This window comes from Monodon monoceros, unplaced genomic scaffold (assembly GCF_005190385.1).
Source record: "Monodon monoceros isolate NGI ecotype Baffin Bay Population unplaced genomic scaffold, NGI_Narwhal_1 Super_Scaffold_12, whole genome shotgun sequence".
NCBI classification, from domain to species: domain Eukaryota; kingdom Metazoa; phylum Chordata; class Mammalia; order Artiodactyla; family Monodontidae; genus Monodon; species Monodon monoceros.
In genome coordinates, this window is record NW_021703768.1 from 166,765,211 (window position 1) to 166,787,806 (window position 22,596).

At 54.9% G+C, this 22,596-nt stretch overlaps 1 protein-coding gene across 2 annotated transcripts; it reads left to right on the plus strand.

The window, feature by feature from the left end:
- The first annotated feature begins 14,817 nt into the window (after nt 1–14,817).
- Nucleotides 14,818–22,361, plus strand: HOMER3 (homer scaffold protein 3). 2 transcript variants are annotated; one of them, XM_029215639.1, is made up of 10 exons: nt 14,818–15,001; nt 16,602–16,683; nt 16,771–16,927; nt 17,180–17,311; nt 18,313–18,420; nt 19,428–19,549; nt 20,064–20,220; nt 20,551–20,664; nt 20,774–20,860; nt 21,701–22,361. In XM_029215639.1, exons 2-10 carry the CDS (start codon nt 16,670–16,672, stop codon nt 21,890–21,892), a joined length of 1,083 nt encoding a protein of 360 aa, XP_029071472.1. In that variant the 5' UTR covers nt 14,818–15,001; nt 16,602–16,669; the 3' UTR covers nt 21,893–22,361. The 2 variants fall into 2 exon arrangements, with proteins under 2 accessions (XP_029071472.1, XP_029071473.1); XM_029215640.1 differs by lacking the exon at nt 14,818–15,001 and adding an exon at nt 15,500–15,685.
- Nucleotides 22,362–22,596: the final 235 nt, after the last annotated feature.

Below are 22,596 nucleotides of genomic sequence, written 5' to 3' on the forward strand. Positions count from 1 at the left end.
GGCACGCGGGATCTTTTCGTTGGGGCGTGTGGGCTACTCGTTGCAGCGCGTGGGTCTGTCTCTAGTTGTGGCGCACACGCTCACCAGTTGCAGCATGAGAGCTCTCTAGTTGTGGCATGTAGGCTCAGTAGCCCCGCGGTATGTGGGATCCCAGTTCCCTGACCAGGGATCGAACCAGCATTGCAAGATGGATTCCCAACCACTGGACCACCAGGGAAGTCCCATTACTCATTTCTTTTTACAGTGGTGTATTCCATTGGGTGGATGTATGGATAGTTCATCCCATCATCCCCTCTAGGTCATTTTCAGTCTCTGTTATTATCATGCATTTCCCACACATCTCTCTTTGGACAAGATTCCTAAAAGTAGAGTTGCTGGTTCAAAGGGCAAATGAACATGCAGATTTGCTGCATACTTCCACCATGCCATTATACTATTCTACATTCTCACCGGAGGTGAATAAGAGTGCCTGTTTCTTCACAGCCTCACCAAGAATGAAGGGTCATATTTCTATCTCCATGTATATTTTCCCCCAAACAAAATGGAAGTTTATTTTCTGTCTTGTAAAAGTCCAGAGGTAGCTGGTCCAGGGCAGGCATGATGACTGCTCCACAAAGTCCTCTGGAATTCAGCCTTGTTTTCCCTGGCGGCCTCCATGCCCAATGTCTCACGGTTCAAGATGGCTGCCTCAGCTCCAGCCATCACATCTGCATTCCAGGCATAGGAATGATGAAGGGATAGAGAAGGTAGCAAAGAGAGTGCCCTCCGTGTAGTTTTAATTTCCATTTCTCTTATTAGAGCAAGGTTGAGCATGTTTTCAGGGCTAGTGCACTTATTTAATGTGATCTCTTGTCCATTTCTAAATGTAGGGAAGTTGATTTTCTTCTTTATTTTTGGGAACTCTATATTAGGTATATTAACCCTTTGTCTGTGATATATATTGCAAGTGTTTTGTCAGACTTGGAGACTGAGGCTTAGAGAGGCCTAGGGGAGTAGGGCTCAGACAGGGGGTGGGGATCACGGTCCCATTTCTCTGCAGAGGAGCTTAGTCCGGCAGCCCCCTCCCTTCCACAGTGGACAACGTGGCCCTGCAGCTTCTCGCTGGAGCTGCCAGAGCAGACACCACAGTTCGAACACAACCATGGGTGGCTGGCCTGCCTAACCTTGCCCCCAGCATATTCTCAACTTCGTGGCACACTAATGCCCTTCCCCAGCCCCGCCCACTACGTGTGACTCCACCCCGTCTCTCCCACCAAATGGAACAATCCCACCCCCTCACTCCATGGTTCCACCCACCCGTTGTGAGTAGCCCCGCCCCACCAGCCCCGTTTAAGCCCATCCTCCCAGCTGCACAAGACCTCTGCAGAGGTGCATTCCAGCTGGCCCCACCTGATGGGGTAGCCCCGCCCCAACCCCTCTGGCAGCCAGGTTCAAGTCTTCTCCTCGATGCCCGCATCTATGTGTCCTCCAGCACCGTGCTGACCTCTCAGCCTCACCTTCCCCCTCTATACACTGAACGCAGGAATAGTGTCACCCCAAAACCTGCTCCGGCATGGCCTTGATGTGTGACCTTAGGCATGTCACTTCAGCTCTGTGACTTCAGTTTTCCTCTCTGTACAGTGGGTATATTGAGCTCCCTCCTCAAAACCCAGCCCCTCATTTCCCAGCTATGTCAACTTGGGCAAGGACCTTAACTGCTCTGTGCCTTAGTTTACCCACTCATAATGGGCTGTTGGGAGAAATTTGAGGAGGAAGATTGGACTCTCCGTATACAGCTGGCACTCAATAAATGTTTGGAGTTGTTCGCTTAGTTCCTCCAGGTAAGGAGATAAGGAAACAGGCAGTGATTGGAGGAGGTGGTGGCTGAGGGAGACGACAGCAAGTCGGGGGGCCCAGGGCCAGCACTGCAGACCCCAGGTGTTCCCATAGAAACCACTGCCCAGGCAAAGGCATGGAGGTTGGAATATGCTTGGTGCTTTTTTCTTTTTTTTTTTTTTCTGCTATGGAGATATTTTTTTCTAATTTACTTATTTCATTTATTTTTTATTTTATTTTATTTTTATTTTTATTTTTTTGCGGTACGCGGGCCTCTCACTGCTACGACCTCTCCTGTTGTGGAGCACAGGCTCCGGACGCACAGGCCCAGCATCCATGGCTCACGGGCCCAGCCGCTCCGCGGCATGTGGGATCTTCCCGGACCGGGGCACGAACCCGTGTCCCCTGCATCGGCAGGCGGACTCTCAACCACTGCGCCACCAGGGAAGCCCTATTTCATTTATTTTTTAATTTTTTTTTTGCTGTGTTGGGTCTTCGTTGCTGCACGCGGGCTTTCTCTAGTCATGGCGAGCAGGGGCTACTCTTCATTGCGGTACGCAGGCTTCTCACTGTGGTGGCTTCTCTTGTTGCGGAGCACGGGCTCTAGGCGCATGGGCTTCAGTAGTTGTGGCACATGGGCCCAGTAGTTGTGGCTCACGGGCTCTAGAGTGCAGGCTCAGTAAGTTGTGGCGTGTGCGGGCTTAGTTGCTTCGCGGCATGTGGGATCTTCCCAGACCAGGGCCCGAACCCGTGTCCCCTGCATTGACAGGCGGATTCTTAACCACTGCGCCACCAGGGAAGCCTGGCACTTTTTTCTTTTTACTATTTTTTTGGCTGCGCCGGGTCTTCGTTGTGGCACGTGGGATTTTTTTTTTTTTTTTAGTTGTGGCATGCAGGCTCTTAGTTGCAGCATGTGGGATCTAGTTCCCTGACCAGGGATTGAACCCAAGCACCCTGCATTGGAAGTGCGGAGTCTTAACCACTGGCCCACCAGGGAAGTCCCTGCTTGGGGCTTTTGAGGACGAGATTGTTGAGGCCAGCTGGAGTGGGGAGAGGGGCAGGTGCTAGGCAGCTAAAAGCCAAAGAGGTGTGTGGGCAGCGGGGAGCTAGTGCAGATCCTCCTGTTAGCAGGACACCCTCCCCATGTGGGCCAACCTGAATTGGGTCAGGGAGGAGAAGAATGCGTTAAACCTGCAGTTTCATGGGGCATGTGGTGAGGGAGGGGCTGAGAAGCCAAGTCCAGAAGCCGAGTCCTGGCCTGGAGTCTGCCTGGCTCTCCTCACATCTGCCCCCCCCAAATACACCTCACGCCAACTCACACCCCAATCCCCATACAAATTAAGCCATTGGGGAGAGTTGGAAGGGTGGGAAGGGAGCCAGGCCCACGTTCAAACCCCTGCACTGTCCCGCCCCTCCTGGCCTGTGGGCCTGTGGCCATGGCCATTACAGTCCTTGGGCTCAGTTTCTGTATCTGTGGCATGGAGATGATCACGCTGAGCTTGGGAGGTCCAAATACCTCAGAGATGGGGAGGGTCTGGTCAGGTGTTGGTGGGTGTGGGGTGGGGAGGTCCTCTTTAAATGGCTGTAGAATGAGCAAATCCAGTCCACTCAGTCTAGCCACTGTTCATTATCAGTAGTAGTTTGGGGATCCCAAAGGCTGACTCCACGATGAAGACTTGAGGGCCCCTGGATTACTTGGGAGGTGACTCCAGGAAGACCTAGTTGGGGGGTAAAGACCTAAGGTGGGGGGAGTTCTGCAGGCAACGCGGTGGGCAACCGGGGCTCCATCCCACTGAGGACCTCGCGAGACAGGATAGCACACACCACAGAGTGGTCTCACCCCAGGGGTGAAGTCACAGTGGCTCGGGCTGCTCTAGTGTCACTGACCTGGCGCTTCCAGCCAGCCCCGCAGGCCCCACTAACATAGCATTTATGTAGTATTAGGTATTATAAGTAATCTAGAGATGATTGAAAGTATACAGGAGGATGTGCATAGCTTATATGCAAATACTGTACCATTTTATATAAGGGACTTGAGCATCCACAAATTTTGGTATACAAGGGGGGTCCTGGAACCAATTCCCCCCATGGATACCAAGGGACAACTGTAAGACATATTCTTATCCCAAAGACATCCCTTGTCCCCCCACTTCTCTCCACCCCGATGCCCCCACTCAAGGTGCCCCAGTCTCTTCTCAGAGGTCCCAAGCCCTGCTTCCTCCTCCTCTCCCTACTTTGGCTGCAGCGGGCTTCTCCAAATCCTCCTGTGGCCTCCAGCCCACTAGGAATAAAACCCCAACTCCCCACCAAGACCCTGCTCCATCTTGCCCCTCCCAATGGCCCCGCCCCCAAGTGAGTTCAGACCACTCTGTGTGACTCTGGTTACACTGACATCCACCTCATCCCCACTGCTGGGCCGTTGCACATGCAGCACCCTCTATCAGAAACACCTTCTCCGGGGGACTTCCCTGATGGTCCAGTGGTAAAGAATCCCCCTTCCAATGCAGGGGACGTGGGTTCAATCCCTGGTTGGGGAACTAAGATCCCACATGTCACAGGGCAACTAAGCCAGCACGCCACAACTACTGACCCCACACCCCTCAACTAGAGAGCCCACGCACCCTGGAGCCCACATGCCACAACTAGAGAGAAGCCTTCGCACCGCAATGAAGAGCCTACACGCTGGCAATGAAAGATCCTGCATGCTGCAACGAAGAGGCCTTTATTTTGTTGGTTGGTTGGTTGGTTTTGATGTAAAATTCACATAACATCAAATTAACCATTGTAAAATGTACAATCCTGTGGCATTTAGTACATTCACAGTGTTGTGCCGCCATCACCTCTAGCTAGTTTCAGAGCATTGATGAAAGCATCCCCCAAAAGGAAACCCCATACCTATTGAGCAGTCACTCCCCATGCCCCCTTGGGCCCCACTGGGGGTCTCTGATTTGAAGCCACATTTTGCAAAGTAAATGCCTCTAATATTTATGTGCAAATGTCAGATGTTCAAAGAAATGGACACACTCATTTCTTTGATGAGTGTGGAGCAGAGTGAGATATGGGTATCCCATATGGAAATATAGAAGCTGGTGTGGCCCTAAGTATACATAAGAAACCCTGAAAACGTGTGATTCCACTTTTAAGGCTATCTCCAAAAAGCATCCCTCAAGGAAGCAACCTAGATGCCCAACCATAGGGGATGAGTTTAATAAATCACGGAAGAGCCCCCAGCTGGACAATGATGAAGTCTTTCAACACCAGAGGATAGAATGGTACTGATCAGCGTGGAAAGTGGGCCTTGACTGACAAATCATGTGTGCCGTGTGATTCCATTGTGGCTGAGATAAATAAAGGAAAAAAAAATCTAGAGTGAAATAGGTGATCGTGTTAGTAACAGTGGTTTCTGGGCATTGATTTTATTTTTAAAATTTCAGGGACTTCCCTGGTGGCGCAGTGGTTAAGAATCCGCCTGCCAATGCAGGGGACACGGGTTTGAGCCCTGGTCCGGGAAGGTCCCACATGCCGCGGAGCAACTAAGCCCATGCGCCACAACTACTGAGCCTGCTCTCTAGAGCCCACGAGCCACAACTACTGAGCCCATGTGCCACAAAGCCTGCACACCTAGAACCCATGCTCTATAACAAGAGAATCCAATGCAGTGAGAAACCCGCGCACTGCAACGAAGGGTAACCCCACTTCGCCGCAACTAGAGAAAGCCTGCACGCAGCAACGAAGACCCAACGCAGCCAAAAATAAATAAATAATTTAATTAATTAAAAAATTTTTTTCATTCACTCTAGATATTTACTGAGTGCCTGGTGTGTGCCAGCCCTTCTTTGCCAGTGTTTTTTAACTTAACAGTGAGCACCTGGCACATCATAGGTGCATCATAAAAATTCACCCAGGAAATTAAATGCTATAACAAAGGACCTTATTTAGATGATTTATGTCATGCTTGTTTGTGTTTTCTGAAACTGTTTTTATACTGAGCATATTACTTTGGCAGTCAGAAGAGAAAACACATAAAGCTAATTCCATTAGAAAACATATGCATGTATGTTTCATGCCCTCCCCCTGCCCCTCATCATGGCTGTTTATCTTCCCAGCTGCCTCTCCTTTCCTCCAGTCTGGCTCCTCCTGACTTCTCATTGAGAGTGGAGTTGATACATCCCAGTTCCTAGGGTCTGGGGCTGGGCTGGGCTCCTAGAAAGTGTGCAATTAAGATGAGATGGAGAGGGAATTCCCTGGCGGTCCAGTGGTTAGGACTTGGCACTTTCGCTGCCGTGGCCTGCGTTCAATCCCTGGTTGGGGAACTAAGATCTGCAAGCCGCAGGATGAGATGGAGAGATTTCCAGATGGGGGAACTGAGGCTCAGAGAGGTAAGTTGACCTGTTCAATGTCACATAACACGTAAGTGTCAGTGGAAGCTGTCTGCCCCCAGAGCTCTTTCTGCTACCTGGAATGGACTCAGGCCAAGCCTGGATTCCTTCCTACCCTGCAGCCATTTTATTAGGCTTATATGATGGTGGCTTTATTATTGATGGGGGGAGTTGCACCCCACATGGAGTTTGATTTCTCAATGGGCCACTGGCAGAAATCGCTGGTCTTTTCCTTCGTATACATCTCACACTGGTGCTCCTTGTTCCCCAAGAAGCCTCAGCCCCAGGCCTAGGGACACCAAATCAGATACATTTGCCCTCTGCTCCCTGGGATCAGGCCTGAGCCAGGTGCTCTGCCTGGAAAATCTGGAGGGCTGCATGGAGGAGGGGGCACAGATTTGAGACTCAGATGAGTAGAAGTGTGTTAGGTTGAGAAGTGGAGGAGGGACTTCCCTGGTGGTGCAGTGGATAAGAACCTGCCTGCCAATGCAGGCAACACGGGTTCGATCCCTATTCCGGGAAGATCCCACATGCTGCGGAGCAACTAAGGCTATGTACCACAACTACTGAAGCCCGCGCACCTAGAGCCCGTGCTCCACAACAAGAGAAGCCACTGCAATGAGAAGCCTGCGCACTGCAATGAAGAGTAGCCCCCATTTGCCACAACTAGAGAAAGCCCGCACACAGCAACGAAGACCCACACAGCCAAAAATAAATAAATAAAATTATTTTAAAAAAAAAGAAGAAGAAGTGGAAGACTAGCTGGGTGGATGTGAGGATGGAGGAGCTGGGGGTGGATCATGGATGATGCCTGCATCTCTAGGAGGGTAGGTAGATGGATGGGTAGGTAGGTGAATGGTGGGTGGATGGATTGATGGATGGGTGGCTGGGTGGGAGGATGAATGGATGGGTGGATGGATGGACAATGGGTGGGTGGGTGGATGAGTAGATGGGTGCATAAGACAGAGCAGGCCACTCAGAACCACTCACCACCTGGCCGACCCAGTGGGGGCCCCTCAGCCTCCCTCCCTCTTGCCTCTGATCTTCTTCTCCCTGGAAGGTGCTCCCCCAGAACAGCAGAGACACCTCAGCCCAGCCACCAGACACATCCTACCTGGGCCGCAAGGTGCAATGAGAGACCCCAACATGTGGTGAGACTGACACCCCTTCCCCAGACTCTGAGTTCCCCTGGTCTGTGCTCACTTTGGGATTTGTTATAACAAAGAATTAAACGATTTTGAGAAGCGGGGACCCAGAGTTCCAAGTTCCACAATCCCCCCTGCTGGGGTCCCCAAGATGTGACTAGGAGGCTGAGTCCTAGTTGTCCCCACTACACTTATCACACATGCCACCATTTTGGGAGGTGGGAGGGTCCCCGTGTGTCCCTCTGCTCTTGGGCACGCCCCTTCCCTCTCTCAGACTCAGTTTCTCCAGCTGTAAAAGTTGTCCACGAAAGCTCCCAACTGGGACCAGCTTCTAAGTTTACTGCTCTGATGTCACAGTCTTAAAGATCTGAATAATTTGCATTTTGCTTTCACACTGGGTCCTGTAAATCACGCAGGCTACGCTGCTCCCACTGCATCAATCAACAAGCATTTATGCTGCGCCAGGTGAATGCAAGCCAAGCCAAGCCATGATTCCCCTCTCTGGAAGTGTGTGGCCGCTACTCTCAGGCCTCCCGGCTAGAATGACACAGAGCAAAATTCGAACCCAGGCCTCTGATTGCAGCCTGGAAGTAGTCTCCCCTGTGTATGCGGTTGGTGTCCAACGTGTGACCCTTTCTCTGTCCCTTAGTGGGCCCCCTCCTCCAATCCAGCCCAGGGCAAAGCAGGCTCCTCTGTGACCTCCCTTGGGGCTACAGGATCCACGTGTTCCGGAAACCAGATGTTTCCGTCCTGTTGGAGGCCTGGGATTTCAGTGATAAGACCAGGGCCAGCATCAAGAGCTTTTGAGAGAGAGAAAGAGGAAGGCCAGACAAAGCAAAAAGAGAGTTACTGAGATGAGCTTTCTCCTGGAAGCCCTGGGAGGGATACACGCTTAGAGCCTGGGACCGTCTCCAAAGATATAATGATAGCGCTAATAACAATGTCATTTGTTTATCAAGCACAGAGCAGGATACCCTCTGTTTCGTGATAAACGAAGAGGCAAGTATTAGAATCACCCTCCTCAGTCCATTTGCCATGTGGTGTGCTGGTGAATCTTATCGCAGCATGTGAAAGCAAATCCTGTCCCTCTCCTGCTCAAAAGCCTCCCATGGCTCCCCAGTTCACATTCTTCACTGGGACCCAGAAGGTCCCTTCTGACCCAGTCTACGAAGCTCTCTGCCCACACGGTCCCCAACTGTGCCCCCGCACTCACCCTGCTCCAGCCACACCTGCCTCCTCGATGCCGCTCCAAGGGGCTGAGTGTGTTCCCACCTCAGGGCCTTTGCACATGCTGTTCCCCTGAATCACCACCTCCTCAGAGCAGCCTTTGCCAGCCACCTGTCTTTGCCTGTTGCTCTGCTTGATTTTCTTTCCTTCGCACAATGCTGTCAGAAGCCAGCCTACTCTGTCCTCTGTCATCCATTTTGTCCACCAGGTAGTTGTGAGCGCCCTGAGGGCAGAGCCTCCCACAATGCTGGCATGTAGGAGGTACTCAATAAACATGAGTTAACAAATGAAGAGCCCCATCTTAAAGAGGAGGAAACAGGGGATTCCCTGGAAGTCTGGTGGTTAGGACTCCGTGCTCTCACTGTTGAGGGCCTGGGTTCAATCCCTGGTTGCAGAACAAAGATCCCATCAGCTGCGTGGCGCGACAGAACAACAACAAAAAAAAAAAACGAGGAGGAAACAGAGGCCCCCAGTGCATCCATGGAGATGGGCCGTTGGAACATTTGAGTCTGAGCCCAGATTGCATCAAATCTACCTGCATGGAAGTGAATGCCCCCCCAACCCCCTCCAATGGGTAAATAAGTTTCCAAAGGCTGCACGGAGCAGGGCCTGGCCTGTCAGATCCAGGTTCGAGGCCAAGCTTTTCCACTCGGACATTTTATAATTTGGGGAAGTGGCCTAATTCCCCTGATCCTCAGTTTCCTCTTCTATAAAAATGAAGTCAGAGGTCAGATCAAGGAGGCAGCCTGTGGGGCCCTGCCATGGGCTGCCATAGCAGGCATCTCTCTCCCTCTTTGTGCCCTCCCACACTGCACGACGATGGGGCCCCTGAGAGGCCTTTGCCCAAGTCGGGACTCTGAGGGACTCCCAGTCTGGGGTGGCGGCAGAGCCAGACAGAGATATCCCCTCATCATGTAGGGTCAGGGTTGGGGTAGTGGAGGAAGTCTGGGAAGGCTTCCTAGAAGAGGAAGTGTTGGAGGTGGCATTCCAGGCCATAGGTGGGGTCAAGTGCAAAGGCTCAGAAATGAGGCCGAATGCATAGGTTCAGAGATGGGGTTTAGCAGCTTGGCTGATGGAAATGAGGCGCTTGATTCTCCCTCTGAAACCTAACAAGAGAGCCATAGAAGGTGCTGGAGTAGGAAAGTGAGCAATGCCACCAGTTAAGGGGTCCTGGGGGTGGGAATGCTGGTTTAGGGGCTGGCCAGAGGGGTGAATCCTGACTCTAGCCTGTGCCTGGGGACCAGCAACAACCTCCCCTGGCAGACTGAGGGAGGAGGGTGCAGCATCTGAGTCACCCGGTTCCTGCAAGAACATTCGGCACCCAGCAGCCCCACATGGGCTGTCACGAAGCAGGAACACTGCCCGCGGAGCCCCTCCATGCAGACTTCCCCGAGACCTCCTGCTCTCTGTTCCCACAGCTGTTCCTTCAAGGCCACAGAAGGAGAGTAGTAGGAGGAGAGGGCAGGTGAAGGGGAGGCCATGTAGGTTGCTTGGCCAGAATTTGGGAGCTTGGGGGAAGGGGAGATTCCCTGGCTGAGGGTCCTGAGTGTCCTGGGGCTGCCAAAGCCTCTGGACTCTGTCTGGGATTGGGAAACTGAGGCTCAGAGAAAGTCAGGGTCTGCCCCTATTCTGCGCAGTGTATAGATACCTGGTTCTCTCCTAAGAGTTGAAACCCTGGGGAATTCCCTGGCAGTCCAGTGGTTAGGACTCCCCACTCTCAATGTTGAGGGCCTGGGTTCAATCCCTGCTCAGGAAACTGAGATCCCGCAAGCCGCACAGCGCGGCTGCTCCCCTGCCAAAAAAAAAGAGTTGAAACCTTGTCTGGAGCCTGCAGTGTAAATCTGATCACATCCCTCCCTCTCTGGCTCCAAACTCTCCCACGGCTCCCCAGAACCCTCAATACTTCATTGCCATCCACGAGCTCCCACCTGGCTCCTTTAGCCCTCAGCATCCCCTTAGTCTCCTCCCTCACTCTGTTCTGACCACCCTGGCCTCCCTGCTGTTCCTCCAACACACCTAGCCCATCCCCACCTCGGGGACTTTGCACATGCTGTGGCTCTGCCCAGAGCACTCTTTGTGACTTATTATCCCCATCTGATCCCCCAGCAAAGGTGCGGAGAGAGGGGATCATGTGCCCAGGAACACACATCAAGTTGGTGTGAGTCAGGATTTATACCCAGGCCTGTCTGACTACCCCCAATCCAAGCCCTCTCCCACAGATGATGTCACGTTCAAAACAGGCCTCCAGACCAGTCCACCGTAGAGATGAATGATTCTCAGTCTCTCTAGGTTTTGCCACCCCAGGTGGGTGCCAAAGACTCTCAGTCCTTAGGCCCAAACCCGCTGCTCAGGGAGCTCCTGGGCCAACTTGACTCTCAAGTCTCCCACTGTCCCTCCTGATGTGGCCGTGATTTTTCTGCCCCACTTTCTGCCCTTCACATGAGTAGATGGTGGAGCCTTCAAGGACAACACAGCCAAAAATAATCAGGCCCTGACCTACCTCCCAAAAGTGGGGCAGCCCCGCCCAGCCACCTGGTATCGGGGAGGTAATTAGTACATGTGGCAAATGAGGGTAATTAGGTCTGTGGGAACTGAACCATGGATCCAGATTTGAAGTTTGGAGGGGGCTCAAGGGCCGTCTCCCTCAACCCCCAACCTGCCCTGGTCCTGGGAGGTTGAGTCCATAACCCAGTGCCAGACCCCCTGCACCAGCCCCTTCATGTCTGGGCCTGAGGGGGTCTGGTTCCGTTACTTCCTGAGAGCTGTTTGTTTAATGAATTAACCTTGGCTTTGGGGAGAAATTGAATTGGATCTGAATTTTAGGTGGGGTCACTTTCTAGTGAAGAAAAATCACCAATAGTAAATCATCAAACTCTCCTCTGCCATGACCCCTGTGCGTCCACCCCATGCTGGGAGATGCCAAGCCCAAGAGAGGCCTCAGCCCAGCCCTTGAGATACCTTCAGGCTGGGGGAATCAGCGCTGGACACAGGCACCCCCTGGGGTCAGTGTTGGGCTACAAGGAGGGAGGGTGTTGGGAAGGGTTCAGCAGAAGAGGAAAGAGGGCTTCTTAGAGAAGCAGGCATTGGAGGTGGGGGTTTGAGGAATGAATAGGAGTTTGCCGGGAGGATAAGGTCTAGTGGCTGGCCCAACTAGCCAGCCTGGGGCAAGAGGGAGTAGGAGAAGGAGAGTGGTTAGAGAGGCACATACAGGGCCCAGAGCTAAAGATTTAGAGGATATCATTGCCAGGTTGGACCCATTTCTGTTCTCAAGAGCACATGCCTGGTTGGGACCCTTCAAAGCCTAAAAGAGAAAATCTTAAGAACTTGGCTCAGGGTCGAAACCACATGCCAAGAATAACTATGTTTATAACAGCAAGCATTTATTAAACTCCTAGGGTCATACCCTCTTCACGCCAGGATACGTTGGAGCCTTAGAGGAAACCTCAGAAGTGAGCACCATTCTTATGCACATTTTATAGATGGGGAAACTAAAGTGCAGGGAAGAAAAGTGACTTCTTTAAGGTCACCCTGCTGGTAGGAGGCAGGGCTGGGATTCACTCCCTGGCTCATGTGACTCTGGAGGCCACCAAGGACCAAGGTGGGGCCTTGGGACCCCTTCCTTCTGGAAGCATTTACAGAGTTCCTGCTGCAAGTCAGGCCTTGCTCTAGGTGTTGAGACAGAGCCATGGAAGAAGTAGACAGTAACCAAATCATGACCTAAACAGATCTAAGTGGCCACTGTGACTCATGCCATGAGGTTGGGCATGTGGCTTTGGGGAAGAGTGACAGACCTCCCCTGCTCTGGTGGGACAGGAACCCTCCAGGGAGGAGAAACAATATAACTTCAGCCCAAAGGTTGGGTCAGATTTAACTAGGCAGAGGCCAGAGCCTGACCTTTAAGAGCCACTCTGTAAATGCGGCTGCCCTAGAGCCGAAAAAGCTGTTCTATTTCTTGCTTGGTTCCTCCTGTGACGGGAAGCTTATTCCCTCATGTCCTTCCTCAGCCCCAAGAGAAAGCTGTTGTTACCAGTCAGCCACCTTGGGTTGGTGGCCTCTGTTCGCCCCTCAAGGACATTTCCAGTAAGACAGGCCCGAGAACCAGGCAGAAGAGGGCTCAGGCTGGGCTGGTAGTGGCAGCTCAGGGCAGCCCCCTACCCATCTATACCCAGGGGACAGCGAGAAGCTGCTAGTGTTGCCTGGATCCTTCCTGCCTCCTCCCACCACCTACAGCCCTGTAAGCATCGGCCCATTCTCCAGGTGAGAAAACTGAGGTCGACACCGACAAAATCACTCCCTCAGTTTGAACTTGATTAAGACAACTTCAGGTCAGGGCTGCTCAAGGCCAGCCACATCCTTGTCCTTCCTGGAGACCTGAGAGGGGACCCCATTCTCCCTCATGCTGTTGCCTCCTGCCCTCATAAGGGGTAAAGTCTGCCCAGGCTCCTCGCCCAGCCGCCCCCACAGAACAGCCACATGGCCCCAGCTCTACAGCCAGTCAGCACACACCAAGCAGCTTCCAGAAGCCTTGGCTCTGCCGGCACCTTTCCAGTTACTGTTTTTTTTATTTTAATTTTTAAATTTTCTTTTTTTTTTTTTCGGTAATAAGGAAAAGTCATTCTTTGCACAGAACAGACGGTATTTTCTTTGTTCCCTACAGTGTTCAAGCGTTTTGTGGCTTCGCGCCTGAGAGCGAAGCCAAATCCTTTGCTTATGCAGATGCCGTATGAAGTTAAAGGCAACTGGGGAAACTGAGTCTGCAGCTCTGTTTTCCTAGCTGCAGTGATACTACCTCTCATGCTGAGTGAGCCTGGGCTCCAGGATGGGCCAGCTCTGGCCACAATCGAACAAATAAATAGATCAGGGATCCCACAGAAAGGGATGGGGTGGTGGAACAGGGGCGGGTGATATCCCTTCCGAACCCAGGATAGTTAGAGAAGCTTCCAGGAGGCGAGGGGGCAGTGGAGCTGAGCCTGGAAGGACAAAACAGAATATATGCCTTTGGGAAGGGCATTCTAGGTAGAAGAAACAGCTTGGGCAAAGGCCTGGAGGGAGGAAAACTCAGATCTTGGCCTGGGAGTAAGTCTCCGGAAATGACATGACCTGGGATTCGCCTAAAGGTAATTTGAAGGAAGCTACCAGCTCAGATGTGCGATTCTTGTTGGCGGAAACAGACAGACAAGAACAGGGAAAGGAGGTGAGGAGAGGAAAAGCAAAAACCTGGCATGTGAGTCAGAGCTTCAGGGAAGTGCAGGGCTTGGTTCTGAGGAGCCCCGGTGCCTCTGCCCATGAACCCGATGGCACTCTGTGACTTTGGAGACACTGTGTGTCTCCAGAGAAAGGGCAGATGCAGGACTGAAAAGCGGGCTCCACAGGCAGGGTCGGAGGAGATCCTGGCTTGGCTCTAAAAGGACCCTCTCCCAGCAAGTGTAGGCAGGGGGTGGACTCCCTCTGACCAGAGGTGGCAAACCTGGGCCTGTGGACCTCCAGGCAATTCACCCATTTGGTGGCAAGTGGACACTGACATTCCCTCCACCTGGATTTGGGGACCCTATGACATAGCAACGATAATCCTAATCCAACCTCATCGGCATTGTTACAGTTGTTTTAGGGGGCACAGAAGCCCCGAGGTTGACAGAAGTCCCAACCTGGGGATCCGGGTGAGGTGGGAGAGCAGGCAGGAAGGATTCTGAGCAGGGGACCTGGGATCAAGCCCCATTAAGTGCCTACTGTTTGCCTCTCTCTCATCTACCAGCCCCCTCTCTGCTGAGGTCTCTTTCATTTTCTGGATACAGCCATTGAGAAGCTACTGTGTGCATGCGCCTGGGCCCACCAAGGCAGCAGATGTGCCCTGCCCCTGGACTCCCATCGGGTGAAGAGGAACCTGATTCCCCATCACGGGCAAAAGCAGCAGAGGCCCCGAGGGTCAGGGCCCCCCTTGAAGCGAGGATGAGGCCACATTCTCCTCTGTCCACCCAGGTCTGTCTGTCTCTCTCCTGTGTCTCTGCCTCTCTCCTCCATCTCTCTGTCTCTAGGTCTGGATCTCTGTCTCCGCCCTATTCCCTGTCCGCTTCCGCCCCCTTCTTAACCTCTCTTCCCCAATCCTCCCCGCTTCCTCCCTGCTCGCGCCCCTCCTTCTCCCTCTCCCCCCACCTGCCGCCGGCAGGGGGTGCTGCGGTGCGGCCTCGGCGGCCCGGGGAGGCGGGGCGGGCGGCGGCCGCGTCGGGACTCGCCGCGATGGGACCGGAGACGGCGCGGGCGGCGGCGGCGACGGCGCAGACAAAGGCGCGGGCGGTGCGGAGGGCGGCGCGGAGGGCGGCGTGGAGGGCGCGGGCCCCGGAGCCAGCGAGTGAGCGGGGCGCCCGTCTGCGGGGACTCGGCGCCGCGGGACCGCACCCGCCTAGCGCCCGGACACTTGCGGGGTGCAGAGCCGGCAGGGTGAGCCCGGCCAGCTGAGCCAGCGCTGGGAGCGCGGGGGGCCCCGAAGTTCCAGGGCCGGGGAGAGGGCGCTGGGAGTCCCGAAGTTCCGGATACGGAGGCTGGGGGCAGCTGGGGGAGCCCCGAAGTTCCAGGGCTTGAGAGGGCGCGGGGACCCCGAAGTTCCGGAGTCGGGGTCGGGGAGGGGACAGTGCGAGCGGTTCCCGAAGTTCCGGACCCGTCATTGGAGGAGGCTGTGAAGATGTCTCCGACGTTTCGGACCTGGGGTGGAGGGGCGACGCGAGGGAACCCCGAAATTAAGGACCCGGGGATGGAAGGGTGGCAGGGGCGTCCCCGAAGTTCAGGAGTCAGGAACAGCGCGCAGGATCCCCTAAGCTCTGGACCTGCGGTTGCAGGAGGTAGATAACGTGTCCCCGAAGTTCTGGACCCGGAGTGGGGCGGGGCGTCGCAGGGATCCTGGAAGTTCCAGGGTCGGGGGCGGCACTTCCCGAAGTTGGGGCGCGCATAGGGCACCCTGGTCCTGACCCTGGGAACTCGATCCCGACTGAATATCAGATCCCCTGGACTGGGGCTCCTGGGGTGGGGCTTCGCCCCCGCACGCGATTGTGGATCCCGGACACCGGGCGGAGTCGGGCTCCCCTTTGGAGCCCCGCGGCCGGCAGCGTCCGAGGCGCATGACTCTTGGTGAGTAACTTTTCCCAATGCCGCAAGTCGCTGCAGGAACATCCGCTGCAGGAACGTCCAGGCAGGAGGGGCCTGAGTTTCTAGGATCCCTGCGCCCCGGAACCCTGGCTCGACCCGGGACTCACCCCCAAGCCCGGCCAAAGTCTCTGCCCCTCCCCCACCCGGGGGCTCCGGTTTCAGACCCTGTGACCGGGACAGAAGCTGCCCAGGACAGAGTGGGGGGGGGGCATTCCCCCCTCTAACCACGGAGGCTACCGAGTCCAGGCCTCCCTTCCCTTAGTTTGCCTCCCCCCCTCCCCCAGGTCTTTCGTGGACCTGGATCCCGCCCAGCCCCATGGTACTGGGATTGAGTGGTGATGGGTGGGCACCATGGTAGACCTGTTCAGCTACATCTTGACTTTTAACTAGGCTTGAGGCTCCCTGGGGATTTGGACTTTGACTCCAAGGTGTGCCTCTGCCCTACAGTGGAAGCTGAGGGGTCTCTTTGTGGGTCCAGTGGGGGACCGGTCTCCCAGTAGGCACCTGTCAATGCCCCACTTTTTGATGGAGGCCCTGCTTTGAGAAGTGATGGACGAAAGTGTCAGGAAATACTGAACAGGAGTTGGCCACCTTGGCCTCCTCCACCCAGCCCAGAGATTGAGAAGACTTCACTGGGGGTCCAGTAACCAGGAAGATGTGAGGTATATGCTGGGCTGTTAGATGCCACCTGGCTCCTATCAGAGGCCGTCTCCTGCCCAGGGTGTTGCAAGAGTTTCCTCCCAATGGAGAGAGTTGGGATCTTTTTGCTGAGTGATTCCCTCACTTTTGGATTGAAGTTCTATGAATGGTGTACTTGGAAGTGGGTCCTGGGGCTGGACATGCTTGGCCTCCCACAGCTTGGTCTGGGGAGACACTCACAAACCTTTTGTCCCCCCAGAGGCCAAGCCAGCTGTTCCTACCATCCCCCTGGCTGTCCCTTGGAGCCCACCCAGACAAGCCTGACCAATGTCCACAGCCAGGTGAGCCCCTGCTTCTACCAAAGCTTGGCCTTGAGTCCCCTGGGGGGCCGGTGCCTGGCCCCCGCTGAACACCCTCTCCCTATGCAGGGAGCAGCCCATCTTCAGCACACGGGCGCACGTGTTCCAGATCGACCCGGCCACCAAGCGGAACTGGATCCCTGCGGGCAAACACGCACTCACTGTCTCCTACTTTTACGATGCCACCCGCAATGCCTACCGAATCATCAGCCTTGGGGGTGCCAAGGTCCTGGTGGGGCTTGGGTGGGGTGGCAGGTGCCAAGGATCCTAGGGACAAGCCTGGTTCAGTCACTTCCTTGCTGTGTGCCTTGGGGGCCGGGGGAGTACCCTGAGTCTTTCTGGGTCTCAGTCTTCCTCCTGAAATGGCTCAGACCAAGGCCATCTGAGGTGCTAATACAAAGCTATATCCCTGGGGGTTTCACATTCATTATTACCAGTCCCATCACCCGGGAACTTTTCTCCCCACCGCCTTCCCCAGGCCATCATCAACAGCACTGTCACCCCCAACATGACATTTACCAAAACGTCCCAGAAGTTCGGGCAGTGGGCAGACAGTCGCGCCAACACCGTCTATGGCCTTGGCTTTGCTTCTGAGCAACATCTGACTCAGGTGGGCCTGCAGGGATACATGGTGGGAGGAATGGGGCTGGGGCTGGGGCTTCTCTTGGGTGCACTGGGGGACCCTGGACAGATGCTGGGCCTCCATCTTCCCAGCTGCAGAATGGGCCTACAGAATTGGACAAGCCAGTAGCTCCTTCCCAATTTTCTGGTTCACATTCCAGCTCTGTTGGCCACCTGCTCTGATTTCGGACACACCCTGCCCCTCTCTGGGTGCCTAGGATGGGCTGGGTGCTTCCCCGCACCGCTGGCATTACCTTCTTTATCGCCTTCCTCCACCCTCTGCTGTTTCTAGAGTTCAGTATTGTCTTATCCATTGTTTCCCTGTATGGTTCGTGCTCTCTGGATCCTGTTGAGTTCATGATGCTTTTCTTTGCTTTTCTTCTAGAAGCATTAGTTTTCCTTTCAAATTTAGATCATTGAATTAATTTCTACCGGAGGTTTAAAGTAGGAGTGTTTTTTTCCCACATGAGTATTCAGTTGCTCTTGGGCCATTTTTTGAAAAAAACATCTACCCCTCCCAACCCCCAATGAATTGCACTGGCCCCTTTGCACAAATCAAGTGGCTGTATGTCTGTAAATATGTTTCTTTAAAAAATGACTTTCAAGCTGAGGAAATTTATTTTAAAATGAAAAACAAAAAAAGTGTATCCTACCCTAGCTGGAAATGAAAGACAGATTAGCACCCACCTGAGGCTCTCCTTGCTGAAATAAGCCTGACTGAGAGGGAAAGGGGGCCCCTTTCTCAAGGTGGCTCAATGTGATATACCTCCATGAACATCCCCCCCCCATCCTGATACCCACTCTGCTCATTGGGCGTCGTTTTCCAAGCCTACTTCCCACTCTTCCAGTTCATGAGAGGAGGGGATGCACTCAATTCTAAAGTTCCTTCCAAAGTGACAGAGGTGCTACTGGGTGGAGCTAATGTGGTGGGACCCTGGGAGAGGGGGCTGGGGGTTTGTTGACTGTCTGTTCCTGCCCCCCATTCCTCAGTTCGCTGAGAAGTTCCAGGAAGTGAAGGAAGCAGCGAGGCTGGCACGGGAGAAATCTCAGGATGGGGGAGAGCTCACCAGTCCAGCCCTGGGGCTCACTGCCCACCAGGTCAGCACTCCCTGTCCCATGCGTGCCAGGAGCTCAACTGATATTGGGGGGGTCTAGGTGCTGTGCCGGTTCCCAGGACCAAATGCTCACAGATGATGTAAAACTAGATCCATGGCAAGGACCATGGAAGAGGGCTGTGGGTGCCATGGGAGCGTGTCATAGGCTGTCCAAATGTTAGATCAAGGAAGGCCAGAAAACCAACTCACAGGGCAGAGTTGAAATGTGGAAGTTGAAATGGCTAAGTAGAGCGGCAGAGTAAAAAACTGTCCCTGGGTGTTTTCCCCCACTAACTTATTCGTATCATTTATTTATTTAGTTTAAATATTTATTATTTATTTTACTTATGTATTTTGGCGGCACCGGGTCTTAGTTGCGGCTCGTGGGATCTTTGTTGCGGCATGCGGGCTTCTTAGTTGCGGCATGCAGACTCTCAGTTGTGGCACGCATGCAGGATCTATTCCCTGACCAGGGATCAAACCCAGGCCCCCTGCATTGGGAGCACGGAGTCCCACCCGCTGGACCACCAGGGAAGTCCCTCAGCATCATTTATTGACCACATACTGTGTGCCAGGCCCAGGGCTGGGCACAGGGATTAAGGAGATGAAAAAGTAGGTTGGTCCAGGCAGCAGGTGGATTCATAATGAATTTAGCCTGATGGAGTGCGTTTCCTGTAGGAATTTTAAATGGATGTTGAAATTTGGCCCCAGGGAAGGTCATTGCTCTGAGGGAACAGCATGGAGGTTTCAGATTGCTCCCCGCTTTGCAGGTTATGAGTATCTCCCGGGGTTTAGGCTAGCCTGCATCAGGTTTGCTCCTGGGGGTTGGCGACAGCCCAGCAGGCAAGGTGGGGGGCAGGGCCCAGAAAGGGGCCATCGGGAGCCATTGGTGGTGGGTGAGGAGGGGAAAGGAGCAGTCAGATCCCAGTGCTGGGAAGGACCTCCTGCCCTCAGTCACGACCCACGTAGCATCATGCCTCACTGTGCCCTCACTTCTGCCCATGCTCTTAGGTGCCCCCGAGCCCCCTCGTCAGCTCCAACGGCCCCGGCGACGAGAAGCTATTCCGCAGCCAGAGCGCGGACGCTCCCGGCCCCGCTGAGCGCGAGCGGCTCAGAAAGATGCTGTCCGAGGGGTGAGGGGGTAGGGCGGGGCACAGGGGCGTGGCAGGACGAAGGGTTGGGGAAGAGGGGAGAGGAAGTTCTCAGAAACTGTAGGGACTTGTTCAAGCGGCGGGATCTGACACTGGACCCAAGGCCTGTGGTAGGAGAGGAGACACCCAGATTATGCCCCTTCCAGAGCCGACCCCGCTCCTGCCTCATCCATTACTCGGGGCTAACCCTGGCCTGTCCACATCTCCCCCGGCTAATTCTAAACCCACGGGTGCCTCCCCACCCACTTTGTTCTGTCCACATCCCCTGGGCTGATCCTGCTTGGCCTTCCGACTGTGTCTCAGCGAACTGACACCAAAGCGCCTACTTTGACCCCACCCCCGGCAAGACTCCGCCTCCCCGGGACGTCCCCACCCCCTAGTCCCGAGGTACCTTGGCCCCAGCCATAACCCCGCCCCCAGCCCAGCACCTCCCTCACCCTGCCTCAGGCCTAGTGAGGCCCCGCCCTGCCCTCTGCCGACTCCAGCGTCCCCGCAGCTCGGTGGGCGAGGTGCAGTGGGAGGCCGAGTTCTTCGCGCTTCAGGACAGTAACAACAAGTTGGCGGGCGCCCTGCGAGAGGCCAACGCCGCCGCCGCCCAGTGGAGGCAGCAGCTGGAGGCCCAGCGCGCAGAGGCCGAGAGGCTGCGACAGCGGGTGAGGAAGCCCCTCCCTCCCAGAGACCCCAAGTGGCCCGGACCATTGTGAAGCCCCGGCCTCCTATCTGTCCTGGGTTCCCTGGCTGGCTATGTGATCTTGGCAAATCACTTCCCTGAGCCTTAGTTTCTTGTTCTGTAGTATGGGTCTGAAATAATGTCAGCCTCAGAGGGTTGTCAGACCCTAAAGACCTACCTGCCAGAGGCGGGGTGGTGGCCCCAACCAGAAGGGGTTAGTGCCCAGTCATGGGCTTGGCTGGTCAGGCATATTCCCCAGGGATCAGGAGAGTACAGGCTGGGGCGTCAGGGGCTGACCTTCCTGTCTGCACAGGTGGCTGAGCTGGAGGCCCAGGCTGCCACCGCCGAGCCACCCGCAGTCAGTGAGAAGGAGGGACCGGGCCAGTCGCTGGAGCAGCTGGAGGCACTAGTGCAAACTAAGGACCAGGTGTGTGAGCGTGTCTGTATGCGTTTGTGTTTCCTTGGGCCCTGCCTTCCCTGATCTCCCATGGGGGAGCCAGGACTCTCAGAATGGATTCTGGGAACTTCTCCATTAGGAGATCCAGACGCTGAAGAGCCAGAGTGGTGGTCCCCGTGAGGCCCCAGACAGCGCCGAGCGTGAGGAGACACAGCAGAAGGTGCAGGTGTGTGCGGTTGCTGTGAGGCGGGGTGGGGTGACCACCCAAGGCAGCCAGCCTCTGATATAGGACAGACCTGGCATCTTCCCTACCTAGTGGGTTCTGGGCAGCTATGTGCCTCCCTGAGTTTCAGTTTCTTCATAAATGGAGTAGGAAGACATCTAAGGTTGTGAAGGATTTGGATGACCAGGTGCATGGAAGGACTGAATCAGTGGGTGGTTTATAAAACATGGTTATTAGTACAATGTTTCATCTCCTTCCGTTCATTCAACAAGCAGTTTTTGAGTCTCTGTTGAATCTTCATTCTTGACCCCATCAAATCCTCACACATTCCCAGCCTGAGGTCAGGAGCTTGCATTTGTAGCCAGGTGTGCTGGCCTGGCCCTCACTGTAGACTTTATATGAGAAACCTTCAAGCATGTCCTGTGAGTCCAGCAGGAGGGAGAAGTTAAAGGAGCTGGTGCCCCCAAAGAGAGAGGTTGGGGGAATGCTCCCTGTTGTTTCCTGGGCAGAGTGCACAGCATATGCAAAGGCCCTGAGGTGGGGAGAAAGTATGTTCAAGGAACCACAAGGAAGCCAGCAAGCCTGGGTTGGAATGAGCGAGGAGGGTTATGGATTTCATTCCCAGCATGATGGGTGATGAGGGGTCTTGAGCAGAAGAGGAATGTGGTCATTTCAGTGATGTTCCAATCAGGGGACCAGGGAGTGTCTTGGGTAGAGGTGGCAGGGAGGAGGCCAGGAGACAGAGAGGGCTTGGCCCAGAGTGGAGGCTGTGGGGATAGCATTCAGATGCTGGACCCTTGAGACTTGCTGGGGCCCCCAACCCTGCTTGCCCTCTCCCTGCAGGAACTGGAGACCCGAAACGCGGAGCTGGAGCACCAGCTGCGGGCAACGGAGCGCAGCCTGGAGGAGGCACGGGTAGAGCGGGAGCGGGCACGGGCCGAGGTGGGCCGGGCCGCGCAGCTGCTGGACGTCAGGCTGTTTGAGCTGAGCGAGCTGCGGGAGGGCCTGGCCCGCCTGGCCGAGGGCACGCCCTGAGTCCGGCCTCTGGGTCTACGTGGGAGCAGGGGCCTGCGGGAGCTAGTTTTACATGAACGATTCCCGCCTGGGGCACGGGCCAGGCCGCAGGCGGCACAGTGGGCCATTCCCCCGGCAGGGACTGGGGCCCGACTCAGCCTGGGGAGGGCCTGTCCACAGTACTCCAGCCGGCCCTGGCTGTTCACAGCTCACGGGCTGTTTTTGAGCTCTTCATCGTGTAGAATTTCTAGACTCCCCAGGGCATGTGCTGGTGCCCAAATTACATTTCTAAGCGTGGCTGTGTGTGTGGTGTGTGAGTAGCTAGGTACCTGGTCGCCGTCACTGGACCCGCTGCCCTCGGTCTGTGTAGGGTTTGGTAAGCCACTCAGAGATGAGAGGGAGGCTCAGAAAGCCTCAGGGGCATGCCCAGGCCACATGGCTCTGCTGCCCCATCTTCTTGGGCTCTGCCCATGTTGTCTGGACCAGCTTGGACTAAGGTGGACCCTGGTTAAGGACTCCTCCCACCACTTCACTTTGGCCACAAACCCCAAATACAAGCAGGTGGGCAGGAGGGGAAGGTCCTAGCCCATGGCTGTGTTCACTGGGCATGGGAGGGATCTCACCAAAACATCTGCATTTGCAGAGAAGAGCAGCTGCTATGCCCATTTTCCAGATGAAGAAACCAAGGCCCATATAAGGGGCTTCACCAACCCAAGGTCACTCGG

Excerpts from the sequence above, each read along its gene's own strand:
- HOMER3 (XM_029215639.1), top strand. Across the intron at positions 17,312-18,312 it reads CTGAGCAACATCTGACTCAG|TTCGCTGAGAAGTTCCAGGA; the intron begins GTGGGCCTGCAG and ends CCCATTCCTCAG. Across the intron at positions 19,550-20,063 it reads AGAAAGATGCTGTCCGAGGG|CTCGGTGGGCGAGGTGCAGT; the intron begins GTGAGGGGGTAG and ends GCGTCCCCGCAG.